The 13,080-nt window shown below is 44.3% G+C and overlaps 1 protein-coding gene across 1 annotated transcript in view; it reads right to left on the reverse strand.

Moving 5' to 3' along the window:
- ZFAT (zinc finger and AT-hook domain containing) overlaps positions 1–13,080 on the reverse strand; it is a 144,507-nt gene that overhangs the window by 25,000 nt on the left and 106,427 nt on the right. The window contains exons 14-15 of the mRNA XM_081323523.1: positions 12,522–12,645; positions 10,415–10,545 (exon numbers count right to left, since the gene is read on the reverse strand). Coding sequence (XP_081179649.1) covers positions 10,415–10,545; positions 12,522–12,645 — 255 coding nt within the window. The remainder of the gene's footprint in view (positions 1–10,414; positions 10,546–12,521; positions 12,646–13,080) is intronic.

Raw genomic sequence — 13,080 nt, forward strand, 5'->3', positions numbered from 1 at the left:
TTCTCTGTATCTTTTTTCAAGGTCTCAACATCTTTGTTTGTAGTATGGTGACCAAAATTGGTTGCAGTGTTCCAGGTGTGGTCTTAGTAGGGTTTTGTAAAGCGGTACTAATACTTTGCGTGATCTTGAATGCCAGGTTACACTCAATAGTTTAATTTAATTTTTAATTTTATTGAATTTATATACCGCCCTTTCCCGTAGGACTCAGGGCGGTTTACAGGGCATAAAAAAACGTCAATACAAAAATTAAGAACAATTAAAAAGATTAAACTAAATCCCTGAAAAATATAAAACCCTAGTTAAAACCCCAATTAAAACTCAGCCTGGGCCGGAAAGCTCGAAGAGCCAGGTCTTCAGATCCCCGTGGAATGAACGGAGGTCAGGGGCAGTCCTGAGCTCCACGGGCAGCTGGTTCCAGAGGGCAGGCGCACCCACTGAGAAGGCCCTCCCCCTGGGTGTTGTCCGCCGGCATTCTTTTACCGGCGGCACCCTGAGAAGACCCTCCCTGTGGGAGCGCACAGGACGAAGGCAACTTGATGCCGGCAGCAGGTGTTCCCTCAGATATCCTGATATCCCTCAGATATCAGTTGCATCTATGTTTGTGATGTTTCAGGCAGTTTAATGACAAGTTAATAATAATGATATTATTCCAATACAGGTAGCCCTTGACTTACGACCGGCCGCTTAGCAACCATTCAAACTTACGATGTACGTGAAAAGGGAGACTTATGATCCAGATTTAAAGTTCTGATGGTTGCCCCCCCCCCCATGGTGACATGACCACATTTTTAGTGTTTGGCAACACGATATGGCTGTTTGCAGCATTCCTCAATCGCAGGTCTGCATTTTACGACTGTCATAGCAAACAACGGGTTCCCTTAACAACTGTGGTATTTGTTTTATGACTACTGAATTCATTTAATGATCTCCACAAAAATGGCTGTAAAACCAACCCATTTTATGATGGTTATAACTTATGACCGTAATGGGCAGGCCCCGATACGGTCGTAACTCAAGGGCTACCTGTACTTATGTGATGCTTGACTTGGGCTGCCATAACTGTGTACCATAAATGCCTTATTGGATCAAGATAAAGCTTTATTTAGTTGAAGAATTCCATGTTACAGACAAGAGGTTACCTATGAATTTTTGGGTGGTCTTAGCAGGGGCACAAAAGCTGCTCCTTAGAAGCTGATTCAGAACACAACATCCAACCGTGAATGTTTTATTTACTGGCTTATTTGTAAAAAGTACTGGTTGCCATCTTACCGCAGGGTAACTCCTAGTGGCTTACAAAAGCTAAAAGACAGAAATAAAACGTTGGCAAATGTTGGGTGAGAATGAATCAAATGATTCTTTCGCAAAAACCTAATGCTCTGCCAAAGGAAGCCCAATGTTTTGTCATCAACATGGGTAATTTGATTTAGGACCACAGCTGAGCCCAAAATTTCCCTTGTTTAGCAATTAAGAGTTGTTAGATGAGGTTCGCCCCATTTTACCACCTTTCTTGCCACTGTCGTTAAGCGAATCGCTGCAGCTGTTCAAGTCAGTAACACAGATGTTAAGCAATTCTGGCTTCCCCATTGATTTTGCTTGTCAGAAGGTCGCAAAAGACAATCACATCAGTCTGGGACTCTATAACCGTCATAAATAGGAACCAGTTGCCAAGCAGCTGAATTTTGTTCGTGTGACCACAGGGATGCTGTAACAGTTGCAAGTGTGAAAAATGATCATAATTCATTTTTTCCAGTGCCCTTGTAACTTCAGTCACTAAATGAATGGTTGTAAGACAAGGATAGGGGACGCGGTGGCTCAGTGGGTTAGGACGCTGAGCTTGTCGATCAGAAGGTCGGCAATTTGGCGGGTCGAATCCTGAGTGCCGCATAACAGAGTGAGCGCCTGTTACTCGTCCCAGCTTCTGCCAGCCTAGCAGTTCAAAAGCACGTAAAAATGCAAGTAGAAAAATAGGGACCACTACGGTGGGAAGGTAACAGCGTTCCGTGCGCCTTTGGCGTCTAGTCATGCCGGCCACATGACCACGGAGATGTCCTCGGACAAGCGCTGGCTCTTCGGCTTTGAAACAGAGATGAGCACCGGCCCCTAGAGTTGGAAACGACTAGCACGCATGTGTGGGGGAACCTTTACCCTTACCTTAAGACAAGGATTAACTGTACTCTTTCTAATCATCCACGGAAGGCATATGTAGTCATTTCAGCATGTCTGTACCAAATAATCTAAAGATGTCTGGCTGACCACATTCTTCTTGACAGGTCATGCTTAACGAAGAAATGGGGAGTGAAGGAGAAAAAGATCTAATAAGCAAGGAGCCTGCCAGTTGCTCACTCAGAATAGCAGAGTTGGAAGAGACCTTGGAGGTCTTTTAATCCAGGGGTCCCCAACCCCATGTGCATGGACTAGCTCTGGTCCGCAGCATGCTAGAAACCGGGTCATGCAGACAAGCGAAACCCTATCCGGGGGATGCAGGCAACACATGAAAACAGTGATGGCGAACCTTTTAGAGACCGAGTGCCCAAACTGCAACCCAAAACCCACTTATGTATCGTCGGGTGCCGGGTGGGCATGGCCCATTGGGTGAGTGTGGCCCATTGGGTGGGTGTGGCCCATTGGGTGGGCGTGGTTATGGTGCTAACAACAGACTTGGTGGGACTAAAAAGTTCAATCAATCAATTCCAACTTTGCGAGGTTTTTTTTTCCTGCGAAAAGTTGAAATTGATTGATTGAACCTTTTTTTTTTTTGCACACGGCGGCGGAGGCCTAAAGCGAAAAGGTTTTATAAAACTGAAGGCCAGCTGAAGGCCTAGGACTGGGGCGACGGCACGCGTGCCCACAGAGAGGGCTCAGTGTGCCACCTTTGGCACCCGTGCCATAGGTTCGCCACCACGGCATGAAACCATGCCCACAGAAAAAACTCTCTTCAAGGAACCGGTCCCTGGTGCCCAAAACCTTTGGGGCCGCTGTTCTAGTCTAGAGGAGACCGCCTACCATTCTGCCAGTGGCTATCCAGTCTCTTCTTTAAAAACCTCCAGTGATGGAACACCCACAACTTCTGGAGGCAAGCCGTTCCACTGGTTAATTGTCCTTGCTGTTAGGAAGTTTCCCCTTAGTTTTAGTTTGCTTCTCTCTCTTTGATTACTTTCCATCATCCGTAAACACAACCGGCTTAAACGATTTAGAATTTGCAAGCCACATCATTTGTAATCATTTATAGCACAGAACCTAAACAGGTAACCCAACAGTTAACAGGTGGGCTACTCAAATCAGAGAATTGTACCATCTCACCCATCCCTGCCTTGGTATAAACAGATAACTCACGGGCGGTGAATTGTCAACCCTGTTGTTCTATGGCAGCCAGACGTTGCTTAATGTCACAACATCACAGAACGGACCAGCACTATATCCTGCAAATGGTGCTCGGCAGCACGTACAATTGCCGTGGCAACAAATCGGATAGCTTGGGATAGAGAGAGCTATTAGGCGCAGGGAGACTTGCAAGCCAAGGATAATATAGCCTGAATGGATGCTCAAATGGGCATGTTTTTTTTTTCTTTTTAGTCGAAGGCCCTGCATAATTTTAAATGCCACGGAGACATGCAAATAAATAACACGGCAACAAAGATGAATAGGAAGGTGGCTGATGTAAAGGTGAGCGGAAACCAAAATCTCATTGGGGACTCAAGGCACCCGAGCTGAATGCTTATTCAATTTGATATTCTCCTGAAATGAAAATGGTCAATAAAGAAATTTAGCAGTTTGCCTAGCTGCTCTTATCCATGTGTTTCTACTAGTTTTGTCATTCGGCTGACTGCTGTTGACGCCTCAGCTCTGTCTCTGGTGGACATCAGTCTGCACCTTTTACCATGACAAATTGCTGTGTTTCTCAGGGTATGTTCAAGTCACATCGGATCAGTGTTTAGACTCCTTCCAAGGGGCTCCTGTTGAACTGAAACCCTCAAATGCCACCTATCCAAAATTTTAATTTTATCTCTCTCTGACAAGAAAAGAAAACAGGTTCATAGCAGCTGTCAAATCGCATGGAGATGCCCTTCCATTTTAATTCTTTGTTTAATTCTTCAACACTGGAGGTTCTTAAGAAGAGACTGGATGTCTGAAATTGTAAAGGGTCTCCTGCTTGAGCATGGGGTTGGACTAGAAGACCTCCAAGGTCCCTTCCAGTTCTATTCTGATTGACTTCCTTGCTTGCATTTACATAAGAAACCCACTTGGATAAATAGTAGGCAATCAAACAGTTGTTATGCACTAAGGTAAGGTAAAGGTAAAGGTTCCCCCGCACATGTGTGCTAGTCGTTTCCAACTCTAGGGACCGGTGCTCATCTCTGTTTCAAAGCCGAGGAGCCAGTGCTTGTCCGAGGACGTCTCCGTGGTCACGTGGCCGGCATGACTAGACGCCAAAGGCGCACGGAACACTGTTACCTTCCCATCGTAGTGGTCCCTATTTTTCTATTTGCATTTTTACGTGCTTTCGAACTGCTAGGTTGGCAGAAGCTGGGACGAGTAACAGGCGCTCACTCTGTTACGCGGTACTCGGGATTCGACCTGCCAAACTGCCAACCTTCTGATCGACAAGCTCAGCGTCCTAACCCACTAAGCCACCGCGTCCCTTTGTTATGCACTACTTAGTGATACTTCCACTTTTTCTCTTTTTCAGCCACAGGTAGTCCTCGACTTACAAACTTGTTTAGTGACAGTTTAAAGTTACAACAACACTGAAAAAAAGTGATCTGTGACCATTGCAGCATTTTTGTGGTCACTGACCAAAACTTGACAAGTGTCTCATATTTATGACGGCTGCAGTGTCCCCAGGGTCACGTGACCCCATTTTGCGACCTTCTGACGAGCCAAGTCCATAGGGAAGCCAGGTTCACTTAACAACTGCAGTGATTCACTTAACAACTGTGGCAAGACAGGTTGTAAAAGGGGGCAAAAATCAGTTAACAACTGTCTCGCTTAGCAACGGAAATGTTGGGATCAATTGCGGTCGTACGTTGAGGACTACCTACTTTGCATTCTAACAATTATGGCATTATGCCTTCTATATTTTTTAGCTCAGCAGAATTTTTAAAACTTTGCCCGTTCGATGGCACCTCACTGATACGATTTTTTTTTTTTTAAAAAAAATCAGGGACAGAAAATCCACACCGCAGAGGGAAGTAAAATGGCTTCTGTAAAAAAAAAAAAGCAAGCACATAGGTAGACCAGACATGAGGATTTTAAGAAAAGAATGCAGATAATCCTTGAGTTATGACCATAACTGAGCCTGGAATTATAAGTGATGGTGGTCATAAAGTAGGCTACCATATGACCGGATCATATTTTATGCAGCAAGTGAAGGCAGCAGTCAGAAAGTGAACAGTATAGTCATCAAGCGAACCCCCACAGTTCCATTCTTTGATGTAGGGCGATCTTGGCTGAAAATCAGAAGTAAATGCCGATTTCTGGCAAAAGTTGCCATAAATCACGGTTATATTATCGTGGGGTGCTGCAAACGGTGGTATACGTGGGCCAATTGTCCAGTGCTCAAAATGCAGTCACTTAACTCAGGCACCGGGGGGGGGGAGGAATGTCATAATTTTGGAACTGGGTTGTAAGTAGCATTTTTTTTGTGGGGGGGGGAGGCATTGTAACTTTGAAAGATTGCTAAACAACTAGTTGTAACTGTAAGGACCCAATACGGGTGAAAGAATGGGTTGTGAGTAATATCACACGTGCACATGTCTACACAGATAGACGCAGAAACACACACACACACACACACACACACACTTACTTTACTGATAAAAAATTCTGGAAAGAAGGAAAGCCTGGCCCTCTTTCAAAAACTCCTGGCAGAAGGTATTTCAAGATGAGTTTTGTAATTAGGTGAGTAATTAGGACTGAGAGATAAATGGGAGACAATTATCTCCTTCAAGAGCACTGTGGGAGGGGGATTGAAATCTGTCCCTCTCTTTCTGCCCACTCAGACCTAACCTCCCTTTTTGCTTAAAGGGGTTTTTAGATGACAAAAGTGGAGATAGAGAGACTCCTTGACACCAATGCATTAAAATAACCTCCAGTTCTTTTCACTCTTTCAACAGCTGAAAGTCACCGGGCTCAGAGAATGCCACAAAATCCCACCCACCCCCCCTCACCAAAACGAACAACAACCGACTGACTTTAAAATCATATAACAAATAAATAAATAACAGCATCTGAGGGGGGAAAAACATGGGGAGAATGGATGAGTAGAGATTGAAAAAGCATCCATTCTCCTTGTGGTTTCCCCCACCCCTCAGATGGTGTTATTTATTTATTTATTTGTTAAATGTATTTACATGGCCTTATTTATTATTTAAGGAAATGTCTTTTTCTTCTTAATAATCACTGATAAAGACGGTAGGAGGTTGAAAAGAAAAAAAAAAAAGCACAGCAAATCCAAGACCACAACAAGAAAACTATCTTATCACCCATCATGCAAGGAGCAGGCTACAAAGCAAAAGACCGTGAGTTCAAGTCCTGCCGTAGCCACGAAAGCCAGCTAGATGCCTTGGGCGAATCACCAGAAGACTCTGAGTTCGAGTCACCTCTTAGGCATAAAAGCTGCCCGGATGCCTTTGGGTCGGTCACTTTCTCTCAGCCCAACCTGCCTCACAGGGTTGTTGTTGTGGGGAGACAGGAGGAGGAAGGTGTGTTAGATATTAAGAGCAATCCAATGGAATAGCTTGCTTTCCGAGGTTGTGGGTGCTCCATCACTGGAGGCTTTCGAAAAGAGATTGGACAACTTCTTTGTCTGAAAGGGTATGAGGCAAGGCTCTTCCAACTTGGCCCTTTTATGACTTGTGGACTTCAACTCCCAGAATTCCTCAGCCAGCGTGCCTGGCTGAGGAATTCTGGGAGCTGAAGTCCACAAGTCACAAAAGGGCCAAATTTGAAGACCCCTAGTATAAAGTCTCCTGCTTGAGCAGGGCGGTTGGACTAGAACACCTCCAAGGTCCCTTCCAACTCTATTGTTCTCTGTCATGTGAATTATTTGTAAAGGTAATTGCTCCACATCCATTTCTGCCATCCTAGCCCAGTGCCGGGGGTGGGGTGGGGTTGGGCTAGCTACAGACAAGGCACCTTTCTTTTTCAGCAACATTAGGAAGCAGCTTCTGAACCCAGAGAACAGCCTAGGCATTTATTTAGCTCGACTTAATTGACTTTCTGCAAGGCTAGCTGAGGAATTGTTCAAGTCCTTCATGTGAGGTAATTTGGTGCTCGCGGCTTGCCAGCTCAATTCCTGGACTCATCGCTTCTTTCAGCAGAGAGCCGAGAAACTCTGCAAGATAATCAACAAAAACAGAAGAGGGCCAAGGTGGCAGTCCAAGGCTACAAAGGTGTTTTGATCAGCCTGGAAGCATTTGTCATCGTCACTCAGCGAAAGCGGGACGCAGGCCAGCCTTCTCTGCTCCATGTCACAAGCATTCTTTGGGGGGGGGGGAGAACGTCTCCAACAGCTTGTGGGGGCAGCTACAACAGGAGTATCAGCCATTGCAAACACTACCAAATGACAGAAGAGAATATTTGTAGCTCAGGGTTGAACTGCGGGGTCCTTGGTATTCTCCAAGCCTGGTGGTTTTCTTGCAGATATTTCATTACCTGACTAGGTCACATCATCAGTGCTAAAAGGAAATGGGGTTTGCTCAGAGACCACTGAGGACCCTACAAAAGAGATTTCTTCCCTAGCACTGACTTAAACCCATCGTACCCCAAAATACTGGTTACGACAGGAGGCTTGATCAAGCTTCATGTCCATATAAGCTGCTTTGCCTGTGAGCTTGATGTACACTTGACTCCTAGACAGTCCACTTATAAACCCACCACATAATTTATCCTTTTAACTGATATTAAAATAAATCTTTAAAATGCATAAGCATAACATAGACCAGGGGTAGGCAACCTTGGCTCTTTTACGACTCGTGGACTTCAACTCCCAGAATTCCTGGGCCAGCATGACTCAGCTTGGAAACCTCTCCCTTTCCCCTCAGCATGGCTGGCTCAGGCATTCTGGGAGTTGAAGTCCACGAGTCATAAAAGAGCCAAGGTTGCCTACCCCTGACATAGACCAATATGTGGTTTGAAGTCATAAAAGCAGAGGAAGCGATTCGACAATTAATTGAAGGGGCTTTTTTTCAAAATGGTCTAACCCAAAGTAACACCAGTGTTTTATATAGAATGGTCCGCTTACAATATTGCCACAGGCTTGTGGGATCTACAGATACGTACATTATTCAAAAGTGTAGTTTATGTGGAAACTATAATCTGTTTTTTTTAATATGAGTGATGAAAGCTTTTTTTTTTTTACTTCTCCGCGAGCAAGAAACACAAGAGTGTAACAGAATAACAGAGTTGGGAGGGACCTTGGAGGTCTTCTAGTCTAACCCCCTTGCTCAGGCAGCAAATCCTATACCATTTCAGACAATAAAAGTCCAGTCTCTTCTTAAAAACCTCCAGTGCTGGAGCATCCACAAGCTGTTCCACTGGTTAATAGCTCTGTCAGGAAATTCCTCCTTAGTCCTAGGTTGCTTCTCTCCTTGATTGGTTTCCATCCGTTGCTTCTTGTCCTGCCTTCAGGGGATGGGGAAAAACCTTTTAACATTTATGTGAAAGGCCCACTTTCTGATGATGCAGGTACTCCTCGAAGTACAACCGTCACAGAGCCTGCCCATTAATGGCTGTTATGTTGCAACGGTTGTTATTTGGCGATCAACCCAATTTCATGACCTTTTTTGTGTGTGGGAGGGGGTCATTAAACGAACATGGCGTAAAGTAAATGTAGCAGTCGTAAAACCAACACCGTGATGGTTAGCAAATCCATCATATGCTATGGCACAATTTTGCCAAAAAAAACATTAAGTAAGTGAATTAACGGAAATTAAGTAAAACATGGTTGCGGGGGAACCGTCGGAACTTCAGATCCACGTTGTCAGTCCCCATTTTTGGGGTTGGTGGTAATTTCAAAAGGTCACTACATGATTGGTTGGAAGTTGAGGACTACTTCTGCAGTTTGAACAGGTCAGGTAGGTCTTCTTCAACCATGATGCCTTCAATTAATTGGAGATGGGCTTCCTCATGAAGCCTGATGTGCAACTGCTGTGGGACCCAGATCTTTTTCAGCAATACGGCTAGTCCTGTACTGACTACAATTGAGGCCCAGATTGCTGTTGGTAAGGGAGACAGGTGTTAAGTGAATTTTGCCCCGTTTCTTGCCCCAGCTGTTAAATGAGTCTCTGCAGTTGTTAAGTCGGTAACATGTTTGTTAAGGGAATCTGGCTTCCCCGGTGATTTTGCTTTTCAAAAGGTTGAAAAAGGGGATCACAGGACCATGCAGGACACCGCATCCGTTATAAATATGAGCCAGTCGCCAAGCGTCTCAATTTCGATCACCTGACCACGGGGATGGTGCAATGGTTGTAAGTGTGAAAAACGATTGTGTCACTTTTTTTTTAGCGCTGCTGTAACTTTGAACCATCACTAAATGAACTGCTGTAAGTCTAGGGCAGGGGTAGGCAACATCGGCTCTTTTACGACTCGTGGACTTCAACTCCTAGAATTCCTGAGCCAGCATGGCTCAGCTTGGAATCCTCTCCCTTTACAACTGCTGGCTCAGGAATTCTGGGAGTTGAAGTCCACGAGTTGTAAAAGAGCCAAGGTTGCCTTCCCCTGGTATAGTAATAATAATAATAATAATAATAATAATAATAATAATAATAATAATAATAATAATAATAATAATAATAATAATAATAATAATAATAATAATAATAATAATAATAATAATAATAATAATTAGTAGTAGTAGTAGTAGTAGTTGGAAGGGACCTTGGAGGTCATCTAGTCCAACCCCCTGCTCAGGCAGGAAACTCTATACCATTTCATACAAAAGGCTGTCCAGTCTCTTCTTAAAAACTTCACCGCTTCTGGAGGCAGGTTGTTCCACTGGTTAATTGTTCTAACTGTCTAGGGCTACCGATACTTATTACTAGGTTGATTCAAAGAGTAGTGCTGTATGCATGTATGTATATATTGATTTATTCATCTTCCTTAGTGGCTGCATTTGAAGAATTCAGCAAGGCTCACGTAGCCGGTCCGATTGAAGGGAAGAAGAAAGAGAGGAATCACACAGAGAAGGCTGGTAAGGACAGCAGCTGAGAGAGGAGGAGAGGCAATTCTCACAGCAGCTGGAAATCAACTATCACTTTGATGGTGGAGGGGGGGGAGAAGGAAGCAAAAACAGCGCCAAAATAGATTAAGGGATGGAAAAGGGTTGGAATTTCATAGAATAAAGAAAAGAGAGAGAGAGGGAGAGGGAGGGAGGGAGGGAGGGAGAGTGTTAGTTTAGCTGGGAATGAAAAGTTACCTGTTTCACCACAGTGACGGTTCCTGGGGCCATGGCAACCACAGAAGCTAGAGCAGCACCGTCATGGGGCTCTGATCCCAGCTCTATGATTTGCTGAAGGATGTTGACAGCTGTGGCATCAAGTCTTCCTCCTTATGGGGGAGAAGCATTAAGATTAGCACGGTGAGGATGATGCAAACGTGGTGGTACTGTGACCACCATTTCCCCTTACTCGCCTTGCCGCACTGCATCCTCTATGAAACCACTCTACACACTAAAGGTAGTCCTCAATCTACAAGCGTTTTGTTTAGCGAGTTACAATGGCATTGAAGAAGGGTGAGAGAAGACACGAGAGCAGTGTTCCAATATCTCAGGGGCTTCCACAAAGAAGAGGGAGTCAAGCTATTCTCCAGAGCACCTGAAGGCAGGACAAGAAGCAACGGATGGAAACTAGTCATGGAGAGAAGCAACCTAGAACTAAGGAGAAACTTCCTGACAGTTAGAACAATTAACCAGTGGAACAACCTGCCTCCAGAAGCTGTGAATGCTCCAACACTGGAAGTTTTTAAGAAGAGACTGGACAGCCATTTGCCTGAAATGGTATAGGGTTTCCTGCCTGAGCAGGGGGTTGGACTAGATGACCTGCAAGGTCCCTTCCAACTTTATTATTATTATTATTATTATTATTATTATTATTATTATTATTATTATTATTATTATTATTATTATTATTATTATTATTATTATTATTATTATTATTATTATTATTATTGGGACTTCCAACTGATCCTCGCACTTACGATTCTCACATCCCCATAGCCACATGATCAAATTTTCAGGTGTTGGGCAACCAGCATGAATTTACAAAGGTTGCAGTATGCTGGGCACATGTGAACGCCACTGCAAACTTCCCAGCCAGCTTCCAACAAGCATGGTCAATGGGGGAAGATGGATTCGTTTAGCGACCGCTCAAGAACTGCAGTGATTTGCTTGCCAACCGTGACAAAAACAGCTGTATAACTGGGCGTGATTCACTTAAGAACCACCTTGCCTAGCAAGGGAAGCTCTGGTCTCAATTATGGTAATAAGTCAAGGACTACCTGTAATGCCAAAAATCCCTCCCGTCTTCTGATTCAAACGTCTCACCACCCTCCTTTCATGCTTGCCTTCTCCTTCATGGGAGCTTTATTGCATTTTATTCCAATTTTCCTGCAGCATCTGGTGCAAATTTCCTCTTCAAGTTATTTCATTTTTAATATTAGTTGAATGCTGATGCTGTCTTTTCTTCTTATCTTTTAAATGTGTTAACTGACAGTTTGCCCCAAAGTCACCCAGCTGGCTTTCATGCAAAGGCAGGACTAGAACTCACCGTCTTCTAGTCATTGGCCCAAAGTCACCCAGCCAGCTTCCATGCCTTAAGGCAGGACTAGAAATCACCGTCTCCTAGTGATTGACCCAAAGTCACCCAGCCGGCTTTCATGCGAAGGCAGGACTAGAACTCACCATCTCCTAGTGATTGGCCCAAAGTCACCCAGCCAGCTTCCATGCCTAAGGCAGGATTAGAAATTACCATCTCCTAGTGATTGGCCCAAAGTCACCCAGCCAGCTTTCATGAGAAGGCAGGACTAGAACTCACCATCTCCTGGTGATTGGCCCAAAGTCACCCAGCCAGCTTCCATGCCTAAGGCAGGACTAGAATTTACTGTCTCCTAGTGATTAGCCCAAAGTCACCCAGCCGGCTTTCATGCGAAGGCAGGACTAGAATTCACTGTCTCCTGGCAATTGGCCCAAAGTCACCCATTGGGTTTTTGTGCCTAATGCAAGACTAGAACTCAAGAGTTTCCTGGTTCCTAGCCTGGTGCCTTAACCACTAGACCAGGGGTAGGCAACCTTGGCTCTTTTATGACTCGTGGACTTCAGCTCCCAGAATTCCTGAGCCAGCCATGCTGAAGGGAAAGGGAGAGGTTTCAAAGCTGAGTCATGCTGGCTTGGGAATTCTGGGAGTTGAAGTCCACGAGTCATAAAAGAGCCAAGGTTGCCTACCCCTGCACTAGACTGAGCTGGCTGAAACATCAATTAAACACCATTTTTTCAAAGTATTCATTTGGTCTTACTAAGAACATTTTACCATTCTCTGAGGTATATCTCAGGTCCTGCAGAGCGGCAACAGCAGCCTCAGTGCCTTGCAGATCTCCAGCTTCGGTGATATGAAGATATTGCGTAGAGGATTCTTCAGAAATTTCTGTAGCTTGCTGCAAAACAGAAGGCCGTTGGAGAAGAAATGAAGTTAAGAGGCACCAGTATATTACAGAACTGCCAAAATACTTACCTGCGGTTCAAGCTTAAGTATATATTTTTGAACAGAATGGCATCACAAAATGGCTCTCGACAATGAAACAAGTTAGAATCTTTTGATGTCTGAAGGAGGCAAAGATTCAGCAACAAAAGAACATTTTTTTTTACCAGAAAAGTAATCTGGAAATGACTTGTCAAGGTCAAATACAAGCCAGTTGCACAACGGGGAGATTCTTATCAAATCAATCCTATCTCTCATTGTTATCAACCTCATTAATTTTACTAGTTGGTGCATAAGGATATGCGCATAAAAAAAATCAGTAGGATTATAGGCGTGAAAGGAATCCTTTTGATTAGAAGAAAGCTGTAACTTATTGCATTGCTTTCAATCC

Source organism: Vipera berus (genome assembly GCF_964194415.1).
Source record: "Vipera berus genome assembly, chromosome: 3".
In the NCBI taxonomy this organism is placed as follows: domain Eukaryota; kingdom Metazoa; phylum Chordata; class Lepidosauria; order Squamata; family Viperidae; genus Vipera; species Vipera berus.